General features: G+C 52.6%; 9 protein-coding genes across 9 annotated transcripts; 2 read left to right on the top strand and 7 right to left on the bottom strand.

Annotated features, from left to right (window-relative positions):
* Nucleotides 1-106: 106 nt before the first annotated feature.
* Nucleotides 107-2,659, bottom strand: PC9H_006997 (uncharacterized protein; the record flags this gene model as incomplete). Its single annotated transcript, XM_036776534.1, has 11 exons — nucleotides 107-271; nucleotides 367-797; nucleotides 857-895; nucleotides 961-1,026; nucleotides 1,078-1,181; nucleotides 1,236-1,303; nucleotides 1,359-1,655; nucleotides 1,803-1,941; nucleotides 2,002-2,162; nucleotides 2,222-2,413; nucleotides 2,480-2,659. The coding sequence occupies 11 exons, from the start codon at nucleotides 2,657-2,659 to the stop codon at nucleotides 107-109; spliced, it is 1,842 nt and encodes a 613-aa protein (XP_036630154.1).
* A 1,567-nt stretch (nucleotides 2,660-4,226) lies between these two features.
* PC9H_006998 (uncharacterized protein) lies at nucleotides 4,227-4,560 on the bottom strand (the record flags this gene model as incomplete). Its single annotated transcript, XM_036776535.1, has 3 exons — nucleotides 4,227-4,298; nucleotides 4,354-4,461; nucleotides 4,516-4,560. 3 exons carry the CDS (start codon nucleotides 4,558-4,560, stop codon nucleotides 4,227-4,229), a joined length of 225 nt encoding a protein of 74 aa, XP_036630155.1.
* A 3,503-nt stretch (nucleotides 4,561-8,063) lies between these two features.
* On the bottom strand, nucleotides 8,064-9,202 carry PC9H_006999 (uncharacterized protein; the record flags this gene model as incomplete). Its single annotated transcript, XM_036776536.1, has 2 exons — nucleotides 8,064-8,348; nucleotides 8,405-9,202. The coding sequence occupies 2 exons, from the start codon at nucleotides 9,200-9,202 to the stop codon at nucleotides 8,064-8,066; spliced, it is 1,083 nt and encodes a 360-aa protein (XP_036630156.1).
* A 1,771-nt stretch (nucleotides 9,203-10,973) lies between these two features.
* On the top strand, nucleotides 10,974-12,237 carry PC9H_007000 (uncharacterized protein; the record flags this gene model as incomplete). Its single annotated transcript, XM_036776537.1, has 2 exons — nucleotides 10,974-11,900; nucleotides 11,959-12,237. The coding sequence occupies 2 exons, from the start codon at nucleotides 10,974-10,976 to the stop codon at nucleotides 12,235-12,237; spliced, it is 1,206 nt and encodes a 401-aa protein (XP_036630157.1).
* A 257-nt stretch (nucleotides 12,238-12,494) lies between these two features.
* Nucleotides 12,495-14,180, bottom strand: PC9H_007001 (uncharacterized protein; the record flags this gene model as incomplete). Its single annotated transcript, XM_036776538.1, has 1 exon — nucleotides 12,495-14,180. The coding sequence occupies one exon, from the start codon at nucleotides 14,178-14,180 to the stop codon at nucleotides 12,495-12,497; it is 1,686 nt and encodes a 561-aa protein (XP_036630158.1).
* Nucleotides 14,181-16,204: 2,024 nt separating this feature from the next.
* On the top strand, nucleotides 16,205-17,523 carry PC9H_007002 (uncharacterized protein; the record flags this gene model as incomplete). The annotated part of the gene is made up of 5 exons (XM_036776539.1): nucleotides 16,205-16,336; nucleotides 16,391-16,509; nucleotides 16,564-16,739; nucleotides 16,787-17,300; nucleotides 17,355-17,523. 5 exons carry the CDS (start codon nucleotides 16,205-16,207, stop codon nucleotides 17,521-17,523), a joined length of 1,110 nt encoding a protein of 369 aa, XP_036630159.1.
* A 263-nt stretch (nucleotides 17,524-17,786) lies between these two features.
* Nucleotides 17,787-18,890, bottom strand: PC9H_007003 (uncharacterized protein; the record flags this gene model as incomplete). The annotated part of the gene is made up of 3 exons (XM_036776540.1): nucleotides 17,787-17,945; nucleotides 17,989-18,147; nucleotides 18,198-18,890. The coding sequence occupies 3 exons, from the start codon at nucleotides 18,888-18,890 to the stop codon at nucleotides 17,787-17,789; spliced, it is 1,011 nt and encodes a 336-aa protein (XP_036630160.1).
* Nucleotides 18,891-20,083: 1,193 nt separating this feature from the next.
* On the bottom strand, nucleotides 20,084-21,212 carry PC9H_007004 (uncharacterized protein; the record flags this gene model as incomplete). Its single annotated transcript, XM_036776541.1, has 3 exons — nucleotides 20,084-20,156; nucleotides 20,211-20,326; nucleotides 20,388-21,212. The coding sequence occupies 3 exons, from the start codon at nucleotides 21,210-21,212 to the stop codon at nucleotides 20,084-20,086; spliced, it is 1,014 nt and encodes a 337-aa protein (XP_036630161.1).
* Nucleotides 21,213-23,588: 2,376 nt separating this feature from the next.
* Nucleotides 23,589-25,446, bottom strand: PC9H_007005 (uncharacterized protein; the record flags this gene model as incomplete). Its single annotated transcript, XM_036776542.1, has 5 exons — nucleotides 23,589-24,172; nucleotides 24,362-25,101; nucleotides 25,153-25,166; nucleotides 25,222-25,227; nucleotides 25,285-25,446. 5 exons carry the CDS (start codon nucleotides 25,444-25,446, stop codon nucleotides 23,589-23,591), a joined length of 1,506 nt encoding a protein of 501 aa, XP_036630162.1.
* Between the last annotated feature and the right edge of the window lie 342 nt (nucleotides 25,447-25,788).

Genomic DNA, 25,788 nt, shown 5'->3' on the forward strand with positions numbered 1-25,788 from the left:
AGAACGCGTGAAGCCTTTGCAGTACGGACGGACTCAGTCTTGCAATCTATAGGAAAGTAGCCACGGCCATCAGTATAATGTCATGGTGCTGCGAACCAGACTAGACTTACGTCTTGGATGCAAGTGTCTCATCCGGCATTGCCTCCAGGTCGCCCGCATCCGCGTCGCAAGTCAACTTGTTCTCCTTGAACTTGGCGTCGAGGGTTTTGGGGTCCCATGTAGATTTCGCGGTGACCTTTCCGGCGGATTTCGTGCCGGCGGCGAAGCAACCCTATCGTAGAGAGGTGAGCATACGTAGCGGTGAAAAGATATCCGCCCGGTGACGAACACGCGAACGAAGAGAAGAGGAAGAGAAACACAACTCACCGACCAGACCGGCCAAATGGGGCTCTTCCACAACGACCCATGCTCATCGACCTTCCACAAATCGCCCACATTCGCTTTCGCGCCGTAGTTGAGCTCCAGCCCCGCATCGAGCCAGACACACCCGCTGAACCCGCCCTTGGCGGCGGCGTGGACGTCGACGTCGGTGGCGCGCTTGTCGAAGACCGCGAGCTCGTTGCGCGCTTGGTGGCTGTAGGGCGGGACGTACGCCTCGCGCTTGCCCTTCTTCGGGCGCGCGGGGGCGGGGGCGGCGGGGGCGCCACCGACTTTGGCGGTCGCGGTTGCGTGGGCTTCGGCCTGGACGCTGACGCGGGCGAATGCGTCGGCTTCGAGGTACACATCAGCGCCAGCCTTCCCGCCGAGGGCTTCTACACCGAGTTTGAGGATGGGGACAAGATGTCCTTCGATGTAACCTTGGGTATTATATGCGGGTCAGATATTGCGGCGTGCTGATGAGGAGGGGGTGACAAACCTTTCGCGCTGGCTTTGGCTTTGGCTTTGAGCTTGAGAGCTGTATTCGCGGCGGGTCATCAGCATACAAAGCGAGGTGATGTGTGAAAGGGGGAAGACACGCACGCGACGGCTTGGTATGAATGCCCTTCTCCGTGGATTTCTTCTTCGACGCAGGGTACCAAAGTTCCACTATACGATGATTTTAGCTGAAAAGAAGGGGATATAGGCCGACGAGCTCACGGTTGTCAACCTTGTACGCGAGATGCACGACCGAATCGATCTTCAGGTCCAAAAACGCCTTTGCCTGGCCTTGGAGCTCGATCATTGGCCCGATGGTGAGAACACTGGGCGGGTTGAGAAAGCGTACGAGGGACGAAGGATGATGGCTGCGGACTCACCCTGGAATGCTGAACCCAGGGAGGCCCAAGGGCTTGATGATGGGCTTTCTCCCAGAGTCGTATCCACCCTGCGGCGCGACATCAACGACGGAAGCGATCAGACGAAGAACGGGCCTAACTCACAAATACTGCAGCCTTGATGGTCACCGAAGCGTCGACGTCGAATGAAAGCCCCGCGAACGCCGCAAAATCCTTGATCTTCGGCGGCACGATCGACCCATCGACGATGACGCCCGCTTTCACATTGCCCCCTCCCGTGCCCGTCACATCCACCTTCAGCTCCCCAGCAATCACGCCCCCGGTCACCGCGCCGCCGCCGCCGGGACACCCCGTCGGCTTGTAGTCGATCAGATTCGTGTGGCCCTCGAACTTGACGGGCGCGATCTCGACGGTGGGCTCGAACTGGAAGTGGGTGGCGTTCTCCAGGAGGCCGGGCACGCTCTTGATCGCCTCGAAGGCGGCGCCGGCGACATGGGCGATGGCCTTGCCGGCGGTCTCGGCGGCGTGCGCGACGGTGTGTGCGGCGTCGGTCACGGTGTGCGCGACGGTGGTGGCGGCGTTGGAGACCCAGCTGCCGACGGATTTGAAGACGTCGTCGAACCACCCGTCGACGAAGTCGAAGTTGAGGTCGATGTCTGGGTGGGCGAATGCTTCCGCGGGAGAGGGAGCAGTGAGACCGACGAAAGCGAAGTTGATAGGTCCGACTCTACAGAGGAGAGGCGAGAGGGGTCAGCGAAGCAACGATGGGGAAAGATCAGATGCTGACTTCTCTACGTCGACCAGATCAAAGTTGGTGTCGATCTTGAAGGAGTGGATGACTGGCGGGATGCCGCTTCGTCGCACCACTTTGCCTTCGGCGTGGGCGGGAAGGTCTTGGTTCGCAGCCAGAGAGGCCGCTGCGATACGCGCAAAGGGTCCCGCACCGCACTGCACACATACCGAACGTCAATAACCGCATCCAGAATACTCCTGGACGGGATTCTTACACTCTCGGGCAACCTGACAATCTTGTCTTCTGGGCCCCAGTGGTCGAAGACATGATTGCAGGCGGTGTCGTCGACGTCGTCGTCGGATTGGCAGACGAGACGGATTTCCTGCTCGAGCGAGTGGGGGTCGCAGTCGAGGACGACCCAGCCCGCTGCGGAGGTGATGTCGGTGATCGACTTTGGTGAGCCAGCCTGTGAACGTGGAGGGTAATTAGCAAAGTAGTAGTATATTATATATGCGTGAGGTGGAGTACGTACGATCTTGAGAGCGCCCAAGCCCGAGTTGCTATGCTCGGGCAAGTCGTACGCGCATTCGCCGTTGAAGCAGGGCTTGGACCAGTCGTTGGCTGGGCGAGCGGACACGCCGACGACGAGAAGCGTGGCGACGAGCACGAAGGAGAGGGAGAGGCGCATCCCCGATGTAGGGCTCGACGTCATGACGAAATGAATAACCAGGGAGCCGCGAACCTCGCCTGGAAAATGGGGAGGTGGGGATCTGGAAGGCCTTGTCTGGCTTTTACATTGGACTACTTCGCTACGGTAAAGTCTTGGACGCGACGTGGCGGGCTAGTCGTCGAGCCTAGCAGGCTAGCGCGCCCTCAGGTCCCTGCGTACAAGTATCCATCGAGACTTGCAACCCAGGTGCATCTGTAGGCCTTCGTGCCAGGACCGAGTGTTGACTTGGCACGAGCTTGGTGGGAAGTTATGGTGCGATCAGAAGAAAATTGGGACGCCACGTCGGTACCATGCAGGGACGTCCGGCATGTTCTCCTTTCCCCTCTGATTCATTGCACGACTCTGAGGCAGCCAAAGACGGTGGTAGCTTGGCTCAATCATCTGTACTTGGTCCAGCCGCGTTTGTCGAGTCGCAAGTCAGTCATATAGCGCGCCCCTTCCGATGGCGAACGTTTAGGCTGTGGACTAACATCCATGTCGACAGGATGATAGTCGATAAGTATCTTAACGTTTAGCTACGCCCGACGTTGTTTATTTAGCTCCATAGATCCAAACATCCCGCTTTTGCATATCATCCCACGTTTTTCTTCCAGACGCTTCGACAACCATGGATGCATAGATACGCGGTTGGTCAACCGGTCAAGGAAGAGTGTCCAGGAAGCAAACCATAGCTTTGCGTGGCCATAGTGAATTTCTTGTGAGTGGTTGGTATCACGCTACCTATGGTTGGGTCTAATTTACAATACTGAGCATCGGGGAACTCGCTCCTTTTGCTCGACGGCACTCGGCGAAGAGTGACCACGAAGCTGCCATATTCATTCAGTCACGCTCATTCTTACTTTCGTGGGTTTCATCCAGGTCGAGTCGATCCTCCTACCTCCCACTTCCTCTTTTCTCTCTACGACCTCCAAGTCTATTGTCGACCTCCGCCCATAGTCTCTGTCCCCCACTGGTTATGTCGCCACTGTCACTTCATCAAGATTTCCTACAATTGACCAGCGCCCTGCATACTGCATGCTCTCTGCCCCCAATGATCTCCTCGCATCCATTCACCGAGGCGTAATGCTGTGGACCCCCCTGTTTCCCCGATGTCTGAGGTGCGGTTCACTATTTTGCTATCAGTCGTCAAACTCGAATAAAATACAAATTCTGTTACTCATCTCCTGCGTCTGCGTATCCGTGAGGTTCAGACGTCTCTCGCCGTTTTTTTCGCGTAGTGACGTCCAAGACTCAGTCTGATGAAATACATTCGCATGCACTGCCATTCCTGGACCATGTTGGCAGTCGTCTAGACAAATTGCGCGCGGAACATGATGATCATTCAAGACACTGAAACCGAGACCACTACTGAGGTAACGACTATAGCTAGCCTGCAAGCCGGCCTGCCCGTGTGCAGCGTATTGTGAGTCCTTCGTCCTGATATATCGTCGCGTAAACCGCTTACCAAACCGCAGCCGACTATTTCCTTTGTCGGTTGCCTCCCTATCTGCAAACCAGTGAGCACAATATTCTCGCTCCTCGACAGCCGTTGATCATACATTACGTTGCTTTAAGCACCGAAGGTACTGACCGAGTACCCAAGCTCTTGCGCCTTCCTGTTCTCTTCGTCGCTCGCAAGCCCCTACATATTCGATTATCATCAACCGCACTTCCGGAACCGCAAGTCCGTAACTTACCAAGTACACCTTGCTGAAGAGCTGCGCATGCAGCTCCTTGTCGCGGATGCCCCACTTGTGGAGGAAATCGGTGATGACGGCGGGGAAACAGTTGATGCACGGGCAGAGCTACAGCGCCACAGCGTCAGCGGGATCTCAGCGGTGTGCGGATGGTCGACGTACGTCGCTCTCTGCGATGCATCCAATGACACAGAGCGGCTTCCCCATTGCCACGCACCCCAGGAGGCAGGGCGTCGCCTTCGCGACTGTACCGAGACTCTTCCAGGCGTCACACCCGCTCGCGGCGAGGCTGTCGAAGATGACCGGGCCATCTACAAATGATCAAACACACCTCTTCAGCGGACGTTCAGCCAAGTCAGTTTGATGATGGTGCATGCATGCATGCGTGCGTGCGTACATTCTGTGCGGATAGCGGCTTCGAAGCTGTCCGAGACGCCGATGCGCAGCGCGTTGTTCCCGGGTGACGCTCTTGAACACGGCGCATACGACCACGAGGGCGGATACGAAATGCATCTTTGTTGCTGGTGCTGGCACTGCTGGTACGGCTGTTGCTGGCGGTTTGTAGACGAGGTGGGTGGGGATGCTGAGTTCTGAGTCTTCGAGACTGCTTTTGCGCTCAGTATTTGTACGCTCCTGCGGAGTTCCCGTGCCTTTCGATTCCACCCCCCCCCAACACACACACACACACCACGCCAACACACACACACACACACCACGCAGCGAAGCCGGCCACTACGTTTCGCCTGGCATGCATATGCACGCCGCGGTCCATGCCGAAGTTGGCGAAGTGCGTTCACAATTCTACAAGTCTACAATTCTGCAATTCTACAAGTCTAGTCGAGCCCCCCGCTCCGAGTCTTCCTCCCGCCTTCTCGGAGCCGCAAGTCTGTGAACTCGGGTACGAAAGGGCATACGCGCAGGCGTTTCGGAATGCCCGGCAGCACGCACTTCGAGGCTCTTGTCATGGCGGGGGTCTCGACGCACACCTCACACTCGCGTAGACATTATGTCTGGCACAGATCATACATACTACGACTAATGTCCAGCAGCAACAATTTTCACGCTCGTATAGGGCGTGATCATCGACGACGTTGAACTGGGCAGTGCCACCGAACTGCCGAATCTGGGCAAATATCTGCACAGTAACTCAACCAGGTGTGTGTGCTAAGACCTATGGGTACAACTTCATGCTTCTTCGACTTGGCCATCATGAGGAGACCACTGGTGCGTTCTGAATGCGAAAGTTGAGATGGCTGCACGCGCTTACGATATTCCCGAATCAGCGAATCGTCGAGTGGCAAGCGTCGGCGACGACACCTATGAGTGTCAAAGCGTAACGGAAGACCACTAAAGTCTCTAGAACTAGAACTATCGCAACAGCAGTAATCCCAAATGGCCAAGTGTCCTACGCCGGGCGTACCAAAACGCCTGCGGATGCATCCTTTTGCCTCGCCAGCTCCCAGACTTGCGCTTGCGCTTGCCACTCCCATGTTCAGCGGAAAGGATGGCATTAGTGCCCCATAGCAGGCGGTTTGTGATAGTGTGGACTCGGGAGTGTGCAAGTACCGGTGCTCAACTAAGTTGTTGCTCGTCGCTGAATCACTGCGTTCCGACGTTCCCTAGCCCAAGTTCGGGTACCTTCGTGTAGCTGATGTTAGTGACGTACGCATAGAGGTTCAGCTATTTGACCATGACGAACAGTGTTTGGCTGAGTCTAGGAGTGTGCGAATGAGATACACCAAGGTACGCGAACTGCGCCTAAGTCGATCACATGGAGCGTCGTCTAGCCACGCGTAGGTTCGTGTAGGTCGGCTACACAAACATTAATCCACTTGCCCTACAATAAATGCTTAGGGTAGCCGTGGCTAATCTAGATATGTCAACGTACGCCTTGTGTACGCCGGCCCTCGGTGCAGCTCTAACATAGTTCTGTGAGCAGTTTCCGTTGCTTACAGTCACTAACAGTCACCAATGGTTGCTTCCTACTTCACACTCAAGACGAACCCAGAGCTCTTTCACTTATTACATAGATTGCTTGCCTTCAAGTTGCTGGCGCTTTGGACATACACTGATTATACACAATTACCATCAATACGGGTTATATATCATGAAAATCATCGATGTTGAACACATCACTTTGTGTGTTTCCTCGCGCGGGCTTGGTGCGAAGACATATCAATGTATGTCATCATCTATTCGTCCGGCTGAGGCTGTCCGCGTCGCCCCCCATTTCGTCGTGCCAGCTAGACGAACCTAGGCACGTGTCTTATGCTAAGCGAGCTACTCCAGCCAGCTACACTCACCTAGCCCAAGGTACGCGGATGCTCACGACCATCGTGTAGCTTGACAATCCTAAGGTTCATCTACAGACCTAGAATCACCTCCGGCCTTGTACGCCCACCTAAGCTCGCTTAGGGTACGCAACCGCGGAACGCAGTGAATGCAAGTGCATCTCAGTGATCAAAGAACAGGCGTGTAGATCAAGGAAGACGATTCTATATCCTCGACAAGCACCTCACCCACCAACAGCTACTAGATGAGAAAGCAATGATTTTTGTTAGGACTCTCCTCGTCATGTGCGCCGTCCTCCAGACCGTCGGCGGCGTCGTGCCAGGAAATAACGCCCTCGGCATGGGTGTCTCAGACGGCTTCGAAACTGCCATCCAGAAAGAATGTACGTACACACGCACGCTTTCACTCTTCTTCGGTGTATTATTGCTAGTGATCGCGGTTGATCAGACGGCCCAAATGTATGTGTTCGATAGCCTCGCAGCAGGTGGGTGTGCCGCCTGGAAGTGCTTTAGCACGGTGGTGAAGTCTAGTGTCTGCCTCCTGGGATGCGTCGCGACGGGGAACCTGCTCTGCGTCGTGAACTGCATCGCTACCAGTCAGGTGCGCCAATCCACCCTCTACTATCATCCAAGTGGCAAGCATAGGTATTCGCCCTGTCGTAGCTTTGCCCGTGCATCAGCTGCCTCCCGAAAGCTATCACCGATTTCCTCTGTAAATACGGCATCTGCGACAATGAATTATATAAAACCCTCAGCTGTTCAGTAAGGTCTACCTGGTACGTACTACTTGCACTCGTCGCTTGCAGTAGGCGAGAGGCTGGGTTTTCATCGGACGCACAGGCACTTGGCGAACGACGAAGAGAAAAAAGAGCCCAGGAGTTGGGGTATGCTGTTCGCACCTTCGGTGTTTGAGCCATAGTAAGCTACTCACGGGAGACATCGCTCGTTAAGGGAGTCGGACTCGTTGTTGAAGATAGGAAAATATTGACAATGACGTAGCTGCCTGCGGTTCGGTAAGTCATGCAAGCTATGATGTATTCGCAAAAAGGACTCACGCAGGCCCAGCTACAGTCCGTTGTCCCAGTCATCATAGACACCGTGCTGGTTTCTTGAATAATATTCCTCTGTCGCGCGCAAAGTGAGTTAGACGACAGGTTGAAAGTGTCGGAAGACTCTGTCGCACGTTTGATGGTTGCTATCGGCGCCGCCCAAGGCTGTTGCTGCTGCTGAAGTACGATCCAGGGAATGAATTATACAAGCTCAAGAGTCCATCAAGGGAGGCACTTGGGTACTCAGCACTGTGAGTGAGCATGTCAAGCGGTTCCAGTTCAAAGAACAGAGATTCAGCACAAATCATATTGTACACGAGGTGGGTACCCAAGAACATAGGGAGTACAATGCGAGGCTCGACCATTTCGATCACCCGCGGAATCCCTGGTATATGTCATTGGCGATCGTCTCCCCACAAGGCTGCCATTGAATGTCGGTGATATTAACTATAGGGCTGGCCTTTGAGGCGCGATGATAGCGCCGCGCCGTGCCTTGCCCCGAGTCGACGATGTCTAGGTACTTCAGGTGCTCGATGGCGCCAAATGCCCCTCGCGCTGCTTCGTCTGCACGCGCACCAGTGGCTGGAATGGTCAGACGAATATACATCAGACGCGACGTTGCGAGCAGCTGCCAGTTTTGAGCGACGCCTGGCTGCTAGCAAGCATCTGTCAGTCGGGCGTAGCACGCGAGTTGAGAAGCAAATATCGTACAGAGGGTTCGTACAGCTGTAGATACACTACATCGGGGAGGAGGCCTATCAGGAAGGCCGCGGACCGGAAATGGATGGGATCCGCAAAGTGCACCGAGCGTAAGGAGGGGAACGCAGCTGCCAATTCACGCGCAAGCTCCTCCGGAATGGTGGTGTAGTGGTGTTCTCTGGAGGCGTTGGCGATTTTGAGGGCGGTCACGGAAGGCCTGCCCAGTTTCGGCGCGACGCCGAGTGGGCACGATAGGGATCTGAGTCTGGGGAGTGCAGTGGGCGACAGCGGGAGAGTAAGCGGCTCCGAGATGTGATACCCGTCGATGTCGATGTTCGTGAGTGTCGGATGGTCCTCGAGGAAGTGCGCGAAGGCTTGTGTGTAGACGGTATCTTGCACGACGAGATGCGTGAGCTGCGCGCCCCGTGGGACAAGCGTCAGCGTCTCCGGGGCGACGAAGGGCATGGTGATGCTGAGGCGGCGCAAGTTGTGGAGGAATGGGAGTATGGACCCTACGCTCTCGTTCTTGGCCTGGGGAGAGATGAATCGGAAGACGGAGAACGAGGTCGTGAATAGGAGGTTCTTGTTGTACTTGGCCGTCCGAGCGAGCTTTTCCAGCGCGTTCGCGTGTGTTGATGGCCTGAATCCGGCGCGGGGCGCGGAGCGGGAATCAAAGCAGAGGTCTCGGTACAGGGAAGGGATGGCGAAGAGGCTCATTCGGCGAGAGACAGTGAGGAGCGTCCAGAGAGTCTGCACGCAGTCGACGAGATCCACGATGTGGCATACAATTTCGTTCGGGAGGTCGGGCATTTCTGCGCGAAAAACCCTTTTAGCACCTGTGCGAGTGGAGTTTGAAGCGTCTTACTGTGTGCGCTGAGCGGAATCTGATATGGCGTTGATTCTTGAACAAGAGCGATCGTGGCAGAGCTCGCTGAGTCATCTAATCTGATCAGGATCGGATCAAGTCGCATCTACCTCCTTTCCTCGTCTGCTTGTTCTCTTTCTTCCTCTTGTGTACATATCATTAGGGTGAAGCGACACTATTATCATGCTCGGCGAACACAGCTTACTATGTTCATGCCCACCCTCATCTTCGCGGGTTGGTAGCCATGTTTTCAGCAGGAAACCACTATCCTCAACGCAGTTCACGCCTTCGACTTATGTCACACTGGCGCTACTGGTACGGGAATAAGACGCAAGGCACCGCCGCCAGCCACAGTCGAGGGTGTTTTTGCTGCAGAATAAACCCGCGAGCACGCTGTGTAGTGGAAAGTCCGTGTTGCGGAACTTGTACGTCCTTCGTCGCATGTACGATCCGGACGCGTTTACGCCTCATAACTATGTCTATCTCAAGAGCCATTCCGAGCTTTGACTCGGGACACGTGGTCTACTCGTATACCTCCTATCGTGTCATCAAATCGCTCAAGATGTCGCCTCGAGCATTTTCGTTTTGCTCCCCTTCATACGACAAAAAGTCGCTGTAGCACGGGAACATCCGATGACATCACCCTTGATACTTTCTGGATCTACCAGGCTCTCATGCCCGCGCGGTCTTCTCGCATCTTGCTCCCCGACGTCTCTACGCGTTGAAGGGCTAATATTTGACACTACCGCACCCCGGGAAGTACTCAGGACGTACTGTCAGCAACTTAATCTATGCAATTACCCGTCTAGACGTGTTCTACCTCGCTAGCTGCAGCACCCTACTTCCGCCCCGCGCCTTACTTCCAGGCAATCACACGGGTATCGCTGCTGGCTTGAAAGTTCCCAGTCGGTAAGAGGGAAGTGAGAGCTGGTGCGCGGACTCATTCAGCGCGTCGTGCCCACCCTGGCAGTTCGTCAGCGTTGATGGACGAGACGGTCAGCCAGGCGGCTCTTTGTAGATGTGGTGACATGGCTTTACTGCCTACTTATCTTCATTGTATCTCTTCTAGAAGCACGATGCAAGAACAACACGTACGTCCTTTACTTTGTTGACTTGTGCAAGTGGTCGACCAGAGACTAATGTGTACGCAGCACTGCTTGTTGAAGGCGCCGTTGATCGGCTTCTTCCGTATTGGGAATCTTCTCGACGGACGGCTCTGGAGCTGTCTCCCGTCAGTCGGTGGCTTGTTAACAGTGCGAAGAGTTCGCGCTCCGTGATTCTATTCTCTATGAAGCATCGCCCACCAAGACAGCGAGTGGTTCACGATACTTCGAAGCCTATGTTCACAGCAGCAGGTTCGCCGCCGTGCATCCTGCGCATTGTGTCTGCGAACCTCGTTCAAGGGGTTTCCGTCTCTCGCGTCGGACAAGCATTTTACGGAAAAGTGAGCAATTTTCGGTCCGTACATCATCCATCATAGACTCACGTTAGACGCGACGTAGGCAACGGCTACGATTATGCATGAAGCGTAGCACGGTATCATGCTGCCCTGATCCCTTGAAGGTCCTGCCCACTGAGGAGGTGAGGTGGGATCCAAAAGGACGAAGCGGGAAATGCGGTGGCAAGATGCATTCACTCACGTGCTGTGGTTGTGGCTTAGAGTCGCACCCTTCGCTCCCTTCCTCACTTCATATCGCCACCACAACCACACCAACCATGCCATTAGACAAGCTCCCTTCTGAGCTCCTGCTCTCCGTCGCGTCATTCCTACCGCAAACCGACGCTCTCGCACTCTCCCGCACCTCTCGCAAAGTGCACGCCATCGCCGAAATCCAGCTCTACGCGACCGTCGAGCTCGAAATGGGGCAACCGACCGCTAAATCGGGCGACGATCCCCTGAATAGCTTCTATGCGAACTTGATGGTGAAGCACGAGAGATGCGCGTATGTGCGGAGTCTGTCCCTCTTTTTCGGCAGGCCTCTCGCCAACAGGGACCTGATTTTGGTGCATGCGATCATCGACGCGCTCCCTTGCCTGCGTACCATGTTGCTCACCCATCGCGCCCTCGACTTCTCCGTCGACGACGCTCCCGTTCCTTCTCACTCATTTCCCTCCCACCGTGCTATGCTCAAGACACTCTCTCGTGCCTTGCAAGTCCTAATGCCCGCCCACCGCCCCAAAGCCACTCCTCCGCCATTCGCCTACATCGCCAACGGACTACCTCACCGACAATCCCCTTGGCTGGATCTCACTTGGTTCAACCGCACCCCCTTCAACACCCCCTTTTTCATCGCTTTCGTCAGCCTACACCCGCACATCCGCGCCTTGTACCTCCCGCAGTGCTTCAACAGGAACTTTCCACGCGTGGACGCAAGCGTCCTGCCTCATCTGGAAAGCATCCACGCGCATTTCGCGGTGGTGCTCGCGCTGCTGCCTGGGCGGAACGTCCGGAGGGTCAACACTTATCTCACGGGTGGCGCGGGGCGGCGCGGCGGTCTGCGGGATGCGAGCGGGAGAGCGGTCAGCGGAGACGGTCTGGAGAGTATCAAGGTGCTGAGGTGCCAGCGGGACAGGTATGTCGACGCAGGATTCTTTGCGGGTCTTCTCCAGAAGATGAAGGGCCTCGAGGTTCTGGATTTGGCTGTACGTCGTTCGCCAGCCTGTTTGATACCTAGTCTCATCCGCTTTCGCCGCCCGTCAGGGCGACATCTCGATGACGCCGCCGCTGCAGGAGATTGAGGTATTGGCGCTACAACATACGAGTATTCAGCTCGTTAGATTGCACGGAAGATACACTGAGGGAGTGGCATCCGCTCTCTTCAAGTCTAACGGATCGCTTGAGTGCATCGACTGGTCAGAAGGTGCCGTTGCTAGGCTCCACAGGGACGGAAAACGGAACCAGAACCTCGTTTGGAGGTGCAAGCCTCGAGACATATGGTTGGCAGATTGGAAGACAGACTCATATGTCAATGAACTATAGACACATAGTGGCGGGCTTGAGTACGTAGAACTCGGCTGATAATAAGTTTTGTTTTTATGCCTATGTACTATTACTTATTTGCCATCTCAACAACATGACGCACTTTCATATGTGTATGCCACGACAAGGGATCGATGCAGTACAAATGAGATATTTCAAACGTTTGGTATTATATATTATATATAAGTATGAGGACATTGCTACCAATGACTGCCGGTTAGGACGGTGACCAGTAACCTCATATTAGGTGAGTTCTATCACTTGGTCTCATCTTGTGAGCCATCGCCTTCTGTATTTGGATTCGAAAGGCGTGGATCTCCGTCTCCTTGTGCCGCGAAGTCGCTGACCACGGAGTGTTCGTCCTCGGGAGCATGCCACCATTCTTCTTCATATCCACTCATCGTAATGGTGTCAACTCGAATACCTGGTAGCCCGTCGAGGTACCACGCGACCAAGGGAAGATCCAACCCATCTATGTCCTCTAATTCGACCAACAGCGTATGAGTTTCCCGCGGCGGGACGATGTTTATGGCGCGCGTAATCAGTTCCTCAGTCACCATCGATGTCCCCGCCGGCATCCCATGCACGAGTTCGATCCTTACCAGATCGTCATGTTCATACTCAGAGGTGCGTGCGGGGACGCCCTCCCGCCAGCGGGTCCCCTTCATCAGGAACCCATAGGGCGTCCGCTTCAGCTTGACGAGTGACAGCGGGTCCTGCGTGAGCGCTGCGGCCATGTGCTCTCGGCACACCTGGAGCAGATAGTGGTAGTTATTCTCGTATTCGGCGTACTCGGCGTGGTCATCGTCCTCGCCGGCGGCTACGTCAAGCTCGGTGAGGTGGCAGTGAAGAGCAGGGAGGAAGAGGATGCATCTGCTGGTCATGTCCCGTAAGGTGAGGGAGGTCAGACTCGGGAGGTCGATGGCGGGGACGGCGAATGGGTCGAAGTCGCAGATATCAGGGGGAATAGCGAAGGTCATATCAAGGTCTCTCAACGAAGACATCTGGGCGAGCGCCCGCGAAAAAAGCGCGAAGCCGCCATCAGTCTGGTACGGCTCGCGCTGAGAGGTGTCGCTGTGCAGATACAGTTGCGTCAGATTCGCCCACAAGGACGATGACAGGCTGAGCTCGCATCCACCCATCAGCACGAGCTTCGTGAGTCGTGGCGGTGCTGTTCCTCTGAAGGGATTTATGACAACAGGCGCATCCCCGCCCACGACGCATAGTCTGAGGAATTCCAGAAGGGGGGCATCGGCGTCAAAAAGAGGGAGTAAGCCAGGTGTGTCGTTGCTGTCGAGTAAAATATCGATGTCCGAGATGCGATGCAGTTGTGCGAGAAGTATCTCCGCTGTGTCTTTTGTAGTTACTCCGAATGCAATGTCGTCTTCGTCGCTGTCATGTCCACTCTCATTTTCGTCACCGTCATCGCTCTCGTCGTCGCCTTCATTGTCGCTTTCATCGTCACTGTCCCCATGGATATCTTCGGGTAGCCTATTGGTACTATCTTCATCATCGTCCCACTCTATCCCATGCCACTCTTCGTCTTGATCGTCGTCTTCGTTGTATTCTATGCCGTGCCATTCTTCAGTATCATCTTCGTCGCGGTGCTCTTCTTCACTGTTCTCCTTATCCCCCTCGTCGTCACTCTCCTCCTCAACACTCAGGATCGCAAGCGGCATTTTCTGCGACAGCGTAATGATTTCGCGTATCATCGCGGGCGGCTCTATGCCACAGACGATCGTCCACAGCTGGGGCGCACCCCGTATGGCGGTTCGCCAGGTCCTGCAGACATGACTGAGCTCAAAGAGCGTGTACGACGGCGGCACGGTTCGTCCCTCGTCGAGGAAGCGGTACGTGGAGGCGAGGTCGAAGATATTCACTAAGAGTTCGAGGGGGAGCTTGTTGATTCCGCGGCGCTGCAGGGGGTTCATAGCCGTGGACATGAGTGTGTTGGCAAGAGGAGGAATTGTGGCGGGGTCGTCAAACACGACCCACGCGTCTGGGTTTAGACAACAGACAACAGTAGGTATTGCCACTGCATATTGCCACTACATATACAGAAGTAGATGCACGGATAATGGGAGGGTACGCAGCGAGGGCAGGCATATGTTGGTTGAGCGGGAGTCGGATACTCTGGAATAAAACAGCAGCTCGCGAGGCATTCCCACCGTTACTCGATGACCGAGCTAGCATGATAGTGGTGTCCGCACGAGGTTCTGGATGATAGTGGAAGCTAAGATGACCAGCGTCCTGGCCGGAGCGTGGTCGGATATCCTCGTTGAACGATTCTTTGCCGTTTCGGAGATGCTCAACCTCTGTACATGTGCCGGCTACCGATGCCGGGGGCTGAACAGAAATACTGGCTGAAAGGCGTTGCTGGATAACGGGCAAGAGTATGATGTGGATGTTGAGCGAATTCGTGTGTATATCCAGCCGCACAGACGCACTCCAGACACTTCAAATCGTGGTCCCAAGGCCTCGGTCGACCAGACATGCTGGATTCCGACCACGATCTGCTAACAAACTCGGAGTATTAGGCGGCAGGCAATCGTACGAGGAGACATGAAATCACCATATCAGCACGAGAGCCAGAGCCCAGCCCCGTGTCATCGCGCTTCTCCCTTGCGTTTTCTCCGATGTTGATCAGCCTGCTCTTTGCTCATCAAATCGAATCCAAATGTCTTCGTGCTCAGCGTATCTTGTGTTGCGTCGACCACGGCTGAGAATACCATGCACTACTCGCGTCACGGGCTACTGCTGGGAGGAACAGGACGACCTATTGCAAGACTGAGGGTCTCTGCATATCAGTAGCGCTTACACGGAGACATTGACGTGCAATGCGCATAGCCGCCAAAACAGACGGGATTCAAGGATTGAAAGCGAGTGGGAGAGAAACAGGCGGTGATACCTCAGAAATTCGCGTTTATGGAGCTGGTAAGCGAGGCCGAACATACGCTAGTGTCGCGAGATTCTTTTGGGATCAGACCAAGGATCAGCCGCACTGCTGCAAGTACTTAGAACTGCGTTGGAGGGCGCTGGAGTCTTGTTGACTCGGTTTTACGAGTAGAGTAATGTGTTCCCACGGGGGTTCTTTTTCGACTACAGTCGACTCTGTCATAACCCATGACCGTCATAACCCATACTCTGCCGAAACCCATACATTTTCCCATCCACCAAGTTGGTTCGCAGGGAAATCCCATATCTCTGCGATACCTGATAACCCATACTTTTTGGGGATGTCAAAACCCATATGTATATGTTATTTTTGTCATATATTCAATTAAATTTGTTGTAAGCGGTTGAATTATGAAACTAAAAACCATTATTTTTTCACTTTTGAGCCCGCACTCTACATGATTGAGCTCCCTGTACTTAAAAGGGGGCTAAAAATCCTCCAACGTGCCACTAGGAATCAGAAAGAGGAACTTCAAACTCGCATTCAGCAAAAGAAGCCTATTACGGAGGAGGAAGAAATATATGGCTTGATGGCGAAGGGAACAATGTTGATGGCGAAGCCCTCATTGGGCTTCTTGAATCTCATGAAAGCAACAAAGATTTCCGACCACTTTGCTAGCATTTGACATTTTCATGGCTTTCTTCTCTAACTATAGTAGACTTTAGTCTTGCTTTAATCTTTCCTTGTCATATATATTATAGTTACAGCCGTAGTCCTGTAAATAAATCCACCGACTAATTCGACGGCGATTTTTCTTAGACGCCCAAATAGGCGCTTTGAGTTAACCCATACTCTCTCAAAACCCATAGCCCAGCACGTCCACCGAGGGTCATGGGTTATGACAGAGTCGACTGTACAGACTAGGGGAGCTCAAAGTTGGCGCATAAGAATCCGCGTACGCATATGCGCGCATACGGCCGAGGTGCCGTCGATTATGTAATCATATGTCACACTTTCGTCACATCGTAAACGCGTTGTCGCGTCTCTTCTTTTCCCCTCTCGTCTCTTAGCATGCCACCTCGAGTTCGGAAGTCGGACATCGCGCCAATTGATTGGACTGATGATCGGACTTGGGCGCTGATTGGAGAAATGGAGGAGTGTCACAATGCCAAGGTTCTCTTTGGGAAAAAAGAGAAAGATGAGGTGTGCTTTTCTTCGCTTTTCACATTCATTTTGCTGAGCATTTGATTAAATTAGAACACCTCAGGGGAGCGGAAGATCATGGTTTATAAAGCCATTGCTGCGAAGCTGTTCCCTGAGGAGTCTAAGCTGTATGCAAAGGCTATGGGAGACCGGGTGAAAAGTAAAGTTGAAGCGTGCGTCCATGTTACATTTATTTCCTTTTGGCCCATACTTAAAAAGAGGTTTAGCCTTCGTAAGAAGTACATCATCATGGCGAAGCGCCTCAAGCAAACTGGGGATGGCCTGACTGGTGATGATGCCTCTCAGGAGGTTGCAGATGGACCTATCGAGGTCTATATGCCATTTTACATCTCACCAGAGGGTCCTGACCATGACACTATCCCTGAGGCTCGTAACATCTGGGGTACGTGATCTTTTTTGATTTTTTTACCGTTCTAAAATAGTATAAAGAGCAAATTTGCAAGGATCTCCCCTACTTTCCTGCTCTCCATCGTCTTTGGGCTTCACGCCCGAATGTAGTCCCTCCTGTTGTCACCACAGGAATAGGACCACGGGGTCGTTCGGTGGTTTATATGCAGGACCCTCATCGTGGTGCTCTTGCAGAGGATTTGAACCGTGACAATATCCCCATTGATCCGGTTCTACTCGCCATGGAGCGGGAACTGTTCTCCCCAACTGCTGACCTGTTTAGACCTCTCATTCCCTTGGATGATGATCCTCCCGCACCTGGAGCTCCCATTGTCCATCCCCCTGGGCGTTTCTTTGGAGCTGACGCTACCAACACTCCCTCATCATCTCAGGCTTCTGCAGACGATGATACTCCACCTCCACCCACTCCATCTCAGTCGAGGAAAGGTCCCAAGGTGTCCCATCTTAGTGATGAGGCACTTAACAAGGCCAAGGCCTCTATCCAGGTTGTTCCCAAGAAGCGCTCTTTCGAAGAGTCAATTATTGATGTTCAGATGTATGTTTTTTCCTTGATCTATACTTTATAACTGTGAATTCACCTTCTTCTCAGGCAGCAAATCAAACAGCTTGCTGACCGTGCTGATGCTGACCGGAATGTCAAGATCCGCAAGCTGATGCTGAAAGAGCTAGAGCTGGGTGTAATGACTCCGGCACAGTATAGGCGGCGGTTGAAAAAGATGGGGATGTTTTCTGATGATGAGAATTCAGATACCAACTAGTAGTTACATTCATTTTGCCACTGGCACTACATTCGTTTCAACTACAATACATTCTATTTAATGTGCTCTTGTTGCTGCAAATGCAACAATTTCTGCCACTAATTGACGTCGCTTCACAACTCCGCTGTCCTGTTCATCGGCATCCTCAAGTTGATCTCCAGTATCATGATCTTCTTCAACCTCAGAGTGTGATAGGCCAAAGAAGTTTGCTCCACTTGTGCCCTCGACGTCAATGACCATGTTGTGCAAGATGATGCAAATCGTTATCCATTGACATGCCAAGGCATGTTCATGTGGGTTGTGTATTTTTGCACGAAGGCCCCGTAAGCACTGGAACCGTCCTTTGAGTGCTCCAATACAATGCTCAGAGCGGACTCGGAGATTTGAAAGTGCTCTGTCGAACAACCGGTTGTTGGGGTCGTCTGATGCCGGTTTTTTGTGAACAGAAATGGTTCGAGAATTCACCGTATATGCAGAATCTCCCCAAGCGAACTCCTCTCCTTGAAAGAGCCAGTTGGGATATTTGTGTGCTGCTGTCCCCTCAAAAGCAAGCGAGTCGTGGGCTGAACCGGTATGCCCATGGGAGTAATCAACAATCCGCAGATTGGAAGGAATGTTCCCAATCTAATGGAAATATCAGCAATAACTGAAGGAATGATGAAATGATCTCATACCTGTGCATTTAATCCATAGTTTCCTTTCCGAGTGTAATAGGCATCTCCTTCATAGCCTGGTTTCTCGAACAAGACAATAATGGTTCCATCATACATTACCCAGCCCTCTCGCCACAAACCCTTGAACCCCAGATGCTGATCAATCCACTGCTTCTCCACCTCCTTCTCTGCAGGCGTCAACGGTCGAACAAATAAGTCATGAAGTGACTCAATGGCAGTAAAGCAACGCTTTGTGCAGTTCACGATATCCCCCTCCGAAGATCCAGTAATGCGGGCTATATCCTCGAGAGATGCTGCATTTCCGTACCGACCCATACGAAAGAGTGTAGTGGCAAGCTGCACTTCAACGGGCTTCTGTGCGTTGTTCGAATTGTTGTGGAAAACCAGATGGTCTTCAATCAAATGTAGAAGTACAGAGAAAGAAGTTGGTGAAATGCGGACCATTTGAGTGAAGTGGTCATGCTGAGCAGGGTCGGATGCATACTCCCAGAGAACATGGAGGTTACCCTGCTTAGGAACATGTGTTCGTGTGTGAAGGTAGCGAGTGTTTTTGATGGCATTGAGTATCTCCATGTCTTGTTGAAGCCGTTGGATTGCCTCTGCAAGGTCATCGGATGGAGAGATCGTGTTGCGCATCATCATATGAATGAGATATGCATGCCTGAGTTTGTCGTGGATCCTTGCGCGGGGCATGATTGCAGTAGATCAGTGTAGATCAACGGAAGTGATATGCTGCGTTCAGCGCTACGTGGGCGCTACTCGGATATGTGACACTCAAATACCATTACATAATCGACGGCACCTCGGCCGTATGCGCGCATATGCGTACGCGGATTCTTATGCGCCAACTTTGAGCTCCCCTACTGCAACTTCGCCCAAGTTGACTTGTCTCTTTGTCGTGTTCAGTTGATCAAAGGCGATCATCCAAATATTCACCGATCAGGATGCTGTAGTGGGAGGGAATGCAGGATATCTCATTGGTGCGCTATATCTAGTGTTCCGTCAACAACCTGGTGGTTAATAACTAAGTGGTTAATAACACGGTTAATAACAGTTAATAATGTTAGATACTCAAAGGTCAAAAGTTGTGAGTTATTAGCGCTGTTGAGACCGAAGGAATGAGAACGAAAGAACAGGGATGACGCGGCATGCACTCGTTCGCGTCGAGCGGATAACGAGCCATGGCGAAAAGTATCCCGAGAGTGAGTCGAGAGGGAAATTCTGAGTGTTTTGTCTGAGTACTCCGTAATCAGTGCGCTCTAATCGAGGCAGTTCTTGTCTCCTCCACGTCCTCGGTGCCTGAAATCGACTTGGTCCTAGAAGGCAGTAACCTCGCGTTTTCCGCTGCTTTCTGGGTGCCTGGGTGTCCAGGCTGTCGCTCTTCGTCTGTTGTTTCCGACCCTCATCCCAAACATTCACCCCAGAGTTTTTCGTCCGTCCAGCTCCTCTCGAACGTGACAAAACTCAACCAAACCTTTACTGGCCCGCGTCTCCGGGCTTCAAGTGTTTATGCTCATAGATTGGAGCCATAGTTTGTGGTTGAAAGAAGGCCGGGAGAAGGTGGAAGGCTGTCTTCCTGACTTGTCGTGCGGCGAGAAAAGGATTTCGGGGATTTCATTGGATGATATGGGTTCTTTGTCTGATCGGTTATGGTTTTCAAGAGTTGGGTGGTTGGAGGACTGACATAAAGGTGATGGAAAATATACATACACTATCATGATATATTTGAAAACATACGCGAAGTAACAACACATTATCATTACATCGCAATATGATACAACAATGCGAGGTCAAGGAGTCTGCGAACAATGTATAGGAGGGGAGATTCTGACCAGCATTGTCACAGTTATCACGAGCACACACTCGATCCATAACCCACACGAGCCTCAGGCGCTCTCCTCCCAATTCGCCAACCATTCCTCACTCGGCTTACTATTCCACATAAAACGCTTCTCCACCCTATTATTCCGATAGGATCGCATCAACGAACCGCGGATCACTCTTTCTACACACTCCAAGGATGGTACACTGTCAAAGAGTTCTTCGACCTTTGCATCAGAAACACAGAATGCTCGAAGAAAGCGAATTTTGGTGTGTCGTAACACCACAGGAATCACGTGAATCCCGTACTAGAAAGGGATAAACGATCAATCCTGAGACGAGAAAGTGTCAACGTCGAGATAAACGTACGGAAAGGTGCAACACTTGAAGATTCTTCATCCACCCAACCATCTCCGGAAGCCACATGTGACCCTCTGTGTCACCCCAAGCTTGTACACATGAGAAGACCTCGACACTCAACAAAGCATCCTTTGTCTTCTTCCATTGGTAATTGACCTTCTTACGGGCTACGGTGCTCACCCGACGGATGGGTCGTCCAGGGAGAAGTCTAAGGACGACTTCGAGCGGTGCTTGAAGAACCTCCAAGTTGGGTAGGATGCCGGCGTCCAAGTCAGGGATTAAGGCTGCCCGAAGCATCAAACAGCGGATATTAGCATGGTGCTGGACGAAGTTGGTGAAGGTTCCTTGTTGAACGATCGGGCTGCGCCATGTCACATTTATCAGTGAGGACGGAGGCGCACTCGCCGTGAGCGGGAGTGTGGTCGTTTTCAAGAAGGAAGGGATGACAGATGGAAGAGAGGACACTGGATCTGCCACGCCAGCGTTGGTGTCTGGATTGTCGCAATCATACTCAATATTGAAGATACGGAGGCGAGGGAGCTTTACGGCGATGTCATTGATGGTTTTCAGTTCCTGTGGAGTAGGAACGTGAGCGAAGACAACAGTGAGTCGTCTGGCTCGATTGGCCCTTCCCTCATCCGAGGACAGGTTGTTCAATAACGTGTCCAGGCGTGCGGTTCCCGGCTCGACAGTGACCCTAATGTCAACATACAGGAGCAATTCGCTAACCCCACGAAGTTTCTTGGAAGTGAGGCAGAGAGCGAGGTGGTCCTCCGTAGACAAGTTGCCGGCTATATTGAGTAAAGTCTCGGGTGGGAACTTGGAGAAAGACATATTTCGTGGACTGCAGAGTAGCGGTGGTTGTGATGGTTGTGGAACAAGGATGGGGAATTGTGGCAGCGTGTGGTAAGTAGGGAGATATAGAGACCATCACGTGGTCGTCTCGTTATTGGCATGGCCTCCATTGTCTTCTACGGGTGCTCCGCTGCCGACATGATGCTATCCCGTCCCTTCATGTATCCCGCTAGACTCCTAGGGATGGGCTTAAACTGCCTAATTCATACTGCACGACTCACTTTTCCCGCCCCACTACATCTCGCTCAATCACATCGCCGAGAGGAAGGACGTTCACGGTTTGTTGGGCGAATCTTGAGGAACGTGTCGAGAAGAGCCTTCGTCCGCGGACCGTTTACGACATGCATCCAAGGGCATGCAGTATCATCACTGCCTGGCATGATTGCTAGGGTGTCGTGAACTTGGTCAATGCGACGTGGTAGCGTATGACAAACGGTACCTTCTAGGAGAATGGTGTTTGGCGATGGGTGTATAATGTTGGGAAGGGGGGGGCGCAAAATCGATATCGATGTTGGCGGCTGGGTCGTATAAATGCGGCGACCCCTTCTCCCTTCCCTTCAGGTAGCCGCAAACATTATTTGTGAGCCGTATCCGTTGTCGTCGGCGAGTACTTTGATGCTAGCATTGTCGCTGGAATTGCTGCGCAGAGACCAAGTCGAAGTAAGAACGAAGAGTGGCATCCTTGCGAGAGAGAAAGAGGGTTACTCGCGCCGGATATTGCCCAGAAAGAACAGCCAGATCAAGAAGAAAATAAGTTGCCGTTGTGAGGCACTCGAAAGCGAGCATCGAGAACGGCTATAAAGTAACGGCGTTAACGACCCCAGTGTCAATTATACACCAAGCTGAGAGGGGGAAAAGGCACTCACGACGCTGATGATGAGTCGTCGCCCACTAGCTCAGATGAAACCATTGCATTTTGAACGAGCCTCCAACAGAGCGCCTCTGCGACGCCCTTGTAGATAGCGATGAATAGAGTGGCCACGGAATCCCGTTCCAGTGGGGAGTCTGTGGTGAAGAGATGTAACCGTAATGAGAGCGCGTAGAGTGTAGGTGTAAGGGGACACTCCTATTTTCTCTCCTTTCCTTCATTCCATGGACTCTTACCTACATTCCCTTCATTCCCCTTCGTTCCTTTTCGCTCCCTTTCCTTTCCACTTCCTTTCCACCCACTCCTTTCGCATCCAAGCCGCGTCCGGTGACTCCGGAGTCTTCCCGCACTTCGGACACTTCGGACTCGCTCGGACTCATCTATACTCTTCGGGGCTCGTCCGGGTTACCTCTATCCTTTTCCCCCACTTCATTACTCTTCGCCCTTACTTCCCCAGGTCGCTGGCACGACTCCTGTACATTCCCCTTCCACTTCATTATCACATGCCCCCTCGTACCTTGTGATATTCGTTCGTACCTGTGGCTGGTGTACTGTACAGTTACCCTTCATTCCTCCCACGCTACTACAGTATATACTTCGCTTCCTAGCATGGAGAATCCCCATCCTGTTCTCTTTGGATTCTCCCTCTGCTAGGTGAGCAGCTCTCTCATGTATTGTAGTTAGTCTTATTCATTTCTTTGGATTCTCCCTCTGCTAGGCCTGCGCTGTCGGCCATTTTGAGGTTGCCCTTACAGCAGGAACTGAGAAATATTGTGTTACATGATACATCAGTCGAGAAGGAAACAAGAGTAAATGTTAGGCTATACTAGTGGGTGGAGAAAACGAGCGCAATGGTTCCCTTCGCTATGCATCTCAGAGCAGGGACTCTTCCTGAACTTCGAAGATTGAGACTGCTACATTGGCACGGCCATGACTCGTGCCTAGAGGACTAGTATGCACTGCAATTTGACAACTTTCAGTGTCAGTGGGCGCAGAAGTCGTATGGTTACTTACGAGAGGTTAGAACCTGTTGCATCCGACCCATTCGCCCCCGAGCGTAACCTTCGCGTATGGACTGTATAATCCTGGACTGCGACTAAGCGCAGAGGCCAGTTAACGACATAGTCGCTGGTGTTTGGGTAACTCTTTCCCGCTACGTGTATCGTCGGATCTCTTTCGAACAGACGGTTAGATACTCACCTACGTATTTCCCGTTGCCCGTTACCTCCAAAATGACATTCTTTCGAAACCGATGATTTTCAGGACGACTGATGAGAGCGATACCAGTAGAGTCCTCCCAACTCCGCCTCCAATCTGGGGGTGTCAATTTCGCGATGTTTGGTTTCAAGGCGTTGACCAAATACTAGCTGGGTGGAAATCACTCAGTGATGCCTATTGCGTTTCATCTAGCCACTTGCTCGAGGCTTTGCTAGGATCTATCGTATAGTTCGTCGCAAATCCACTAACCCTTTACTACAATTACCTATCTACCTAATGTAAATCCACTCAGGTTCTTTGACCAATGGCATTTTCCATACTTCGCACTTGATGTATTCCACTCGGCGGTACATCCCACCACGAAGCCTTCGTAATAAAACACCAAAATAGCCCTCAGTGAAGGGGTTTTGTCCTAGCAGGGCGAATCGGAATGGGTAGTTGGCACCGCGCCATGGATAGAGGCTGACCATGATTCGCATGACGCCATCGGAATCGAAGGAAATGGTCGGGTCGAAGGTGGGGTACTTGTCGTATATGTTCTCGATCGGGGGACACCAGTATAGATTCCCCCAACACGCGAAGTCGCCACCAAGGAATGAATTATATGGCGAAGGAGTGCCGTCCTGCCACCAGAGTAAACGACGATCATCAGTTCTGGTGAGAATCGCAACTTGCAGGCGGTACAGCGCTCTGTCGAAGCCTTCGTCATATTCAATAGGAATATCGATATCGAGGGCGGCGAAGAGGCAATACACCATATCTTCGGGGATCTTCGTTCTGCGCCTGCGCATTGCGCAGAATAAACAGATGGCTTGATTAACGCCGGGTTGATACGTCCACCAGTTCATATCCCCTTAATCGTGTAGCAAAATCAGCAAAAATCGTTCCGTGCTCCCGGAGTCGGCCTGCGTACCTGTGATGTCTCGAATTTCGTCGTACACCGAGGAAGTGCGGGCGAATTCTCAGGAGACGTCGAACTTGAATATTCTTCCGATGGGATTCCAGTCGTACGTGAAACATCTTACTCTGGTGGCGGCAAGACACTCTTGGAGAGTCCAGCCCCTGGAGGACCATGGATCCTCCGACACCCCGCGCGCAGTTGACAGGTAAATCACGCAGACGTATGCGTGGCGGTACCAGCTGAACATGAGGGGAATCGAGGCATTCCGACCCGTTTCGTCGATGCACATGCTATCCGCCCAAAGATAGCGGCATCCGAAGTGGGTTCGAACAATGTTCGTGAACCCTGCTAACTTTCTGAATCCCTTCTTTGCCTGCACCATGGGGTCCGAGAGATTGGCTACATCGTGGAAGGACAGCTCCTCTCCATCCCAGCGATGCGACAGGACGGCGTACTGCCCGAACAGTCTGATCTGCTCCTGTATATCTCCGGTGGTGGGTGTCGGCGACCCTCGGGTGCGCTTCACGTCGATGAGCTCACGAACCGCCTGGAGAATGGGTCCAACAGGCATGAATGGGTCCCGGTAGGATTGCAGCTGTTGCTGTAGAGACAGTATGAAGCGTTCCTGGTTATCGATCGTTGGGTAGTTCACCATTGCCGCAAATACATATGGGCGAAGCGGGTCGTATCCCCTGACTTGCAGGTATAATCTTGCGATAATAACCATAACTTCGTCGCAGAGCAAAGGGATCTTGAACCAGTTATTGAGGGCGACTGAGATGTCATTTTTGAGCTGACATCGGGGGATGTTCCGCTTTCTTTCTGTGTCGAAGAGGTAGAAGGGACATTGATTGACGTATATTGAGATATACTGTTCGTACCTGCCGTCGGTACTCGTGAGGCAGGTAAATAGCAACCAGTATTGGACTCACTGTAAATTCATCCGCTGGGGGGCATTGTTTATGTGAGTGTTATAGCAACGCACCGGAATGCAGTCTCACCTCTTCCTAAAAATATGCCACCAATCAGTGGGTTCCCAAACCACTAGATCGAAGGGTGCGCACCTGGGCCGTCTCCCAATTGACACCACGGTGAGTGCCTTGGCTATGCTGAATGGTATGTTCGCCTATCCCTGGAATTCGACCGCCTATTGGAAATATGGCCTCACGCGGTGGGATGGCCCACGCGTCGGACTGGTTGATCGCATTACTTTGGTGTGAGGACATCACATTGTGATGAACGATGTCTCTTCGCCGAAGCAACAATGTACCCATAGTTTTTGACGGAGTGAAAATCTGGTTTCGTTTGGGAAAGTATAGATTGAGGGCAAACAAACCGTCCCGCGGGGCGATCAGACGGGAACCTGCCAATCCCAAGCGCTTCAACAGCTTTCAGCTTTCAGCGCTCCTCGACTTCATCATCACCTTCGCCGACACTGCCTCTAGGTTGAAACCCCCTCGTGCCCCACTGCAATCAGACAACAAAATCAAATTTGTAGGTGCAAGGGATAGTCTAGACGATATTTAGATAACGGGAAAGGGGAGCACGAATACAAGACGTCTGACGCG

Source organism: Pleurotus ostreatus (assembly GCF_014466165.1).
Source record: "Pleurotus ostreatus strain PC9 chromosome Unknown scaffold_5, whole genome shotgun sequence".
Lineage (NCBI taxonomy): Eukaryota > Fungi > Basidiomycota > Agaricomycetes > Agaricales > Pleurotaceae > Pleurotus > Pleurotus ostreatus.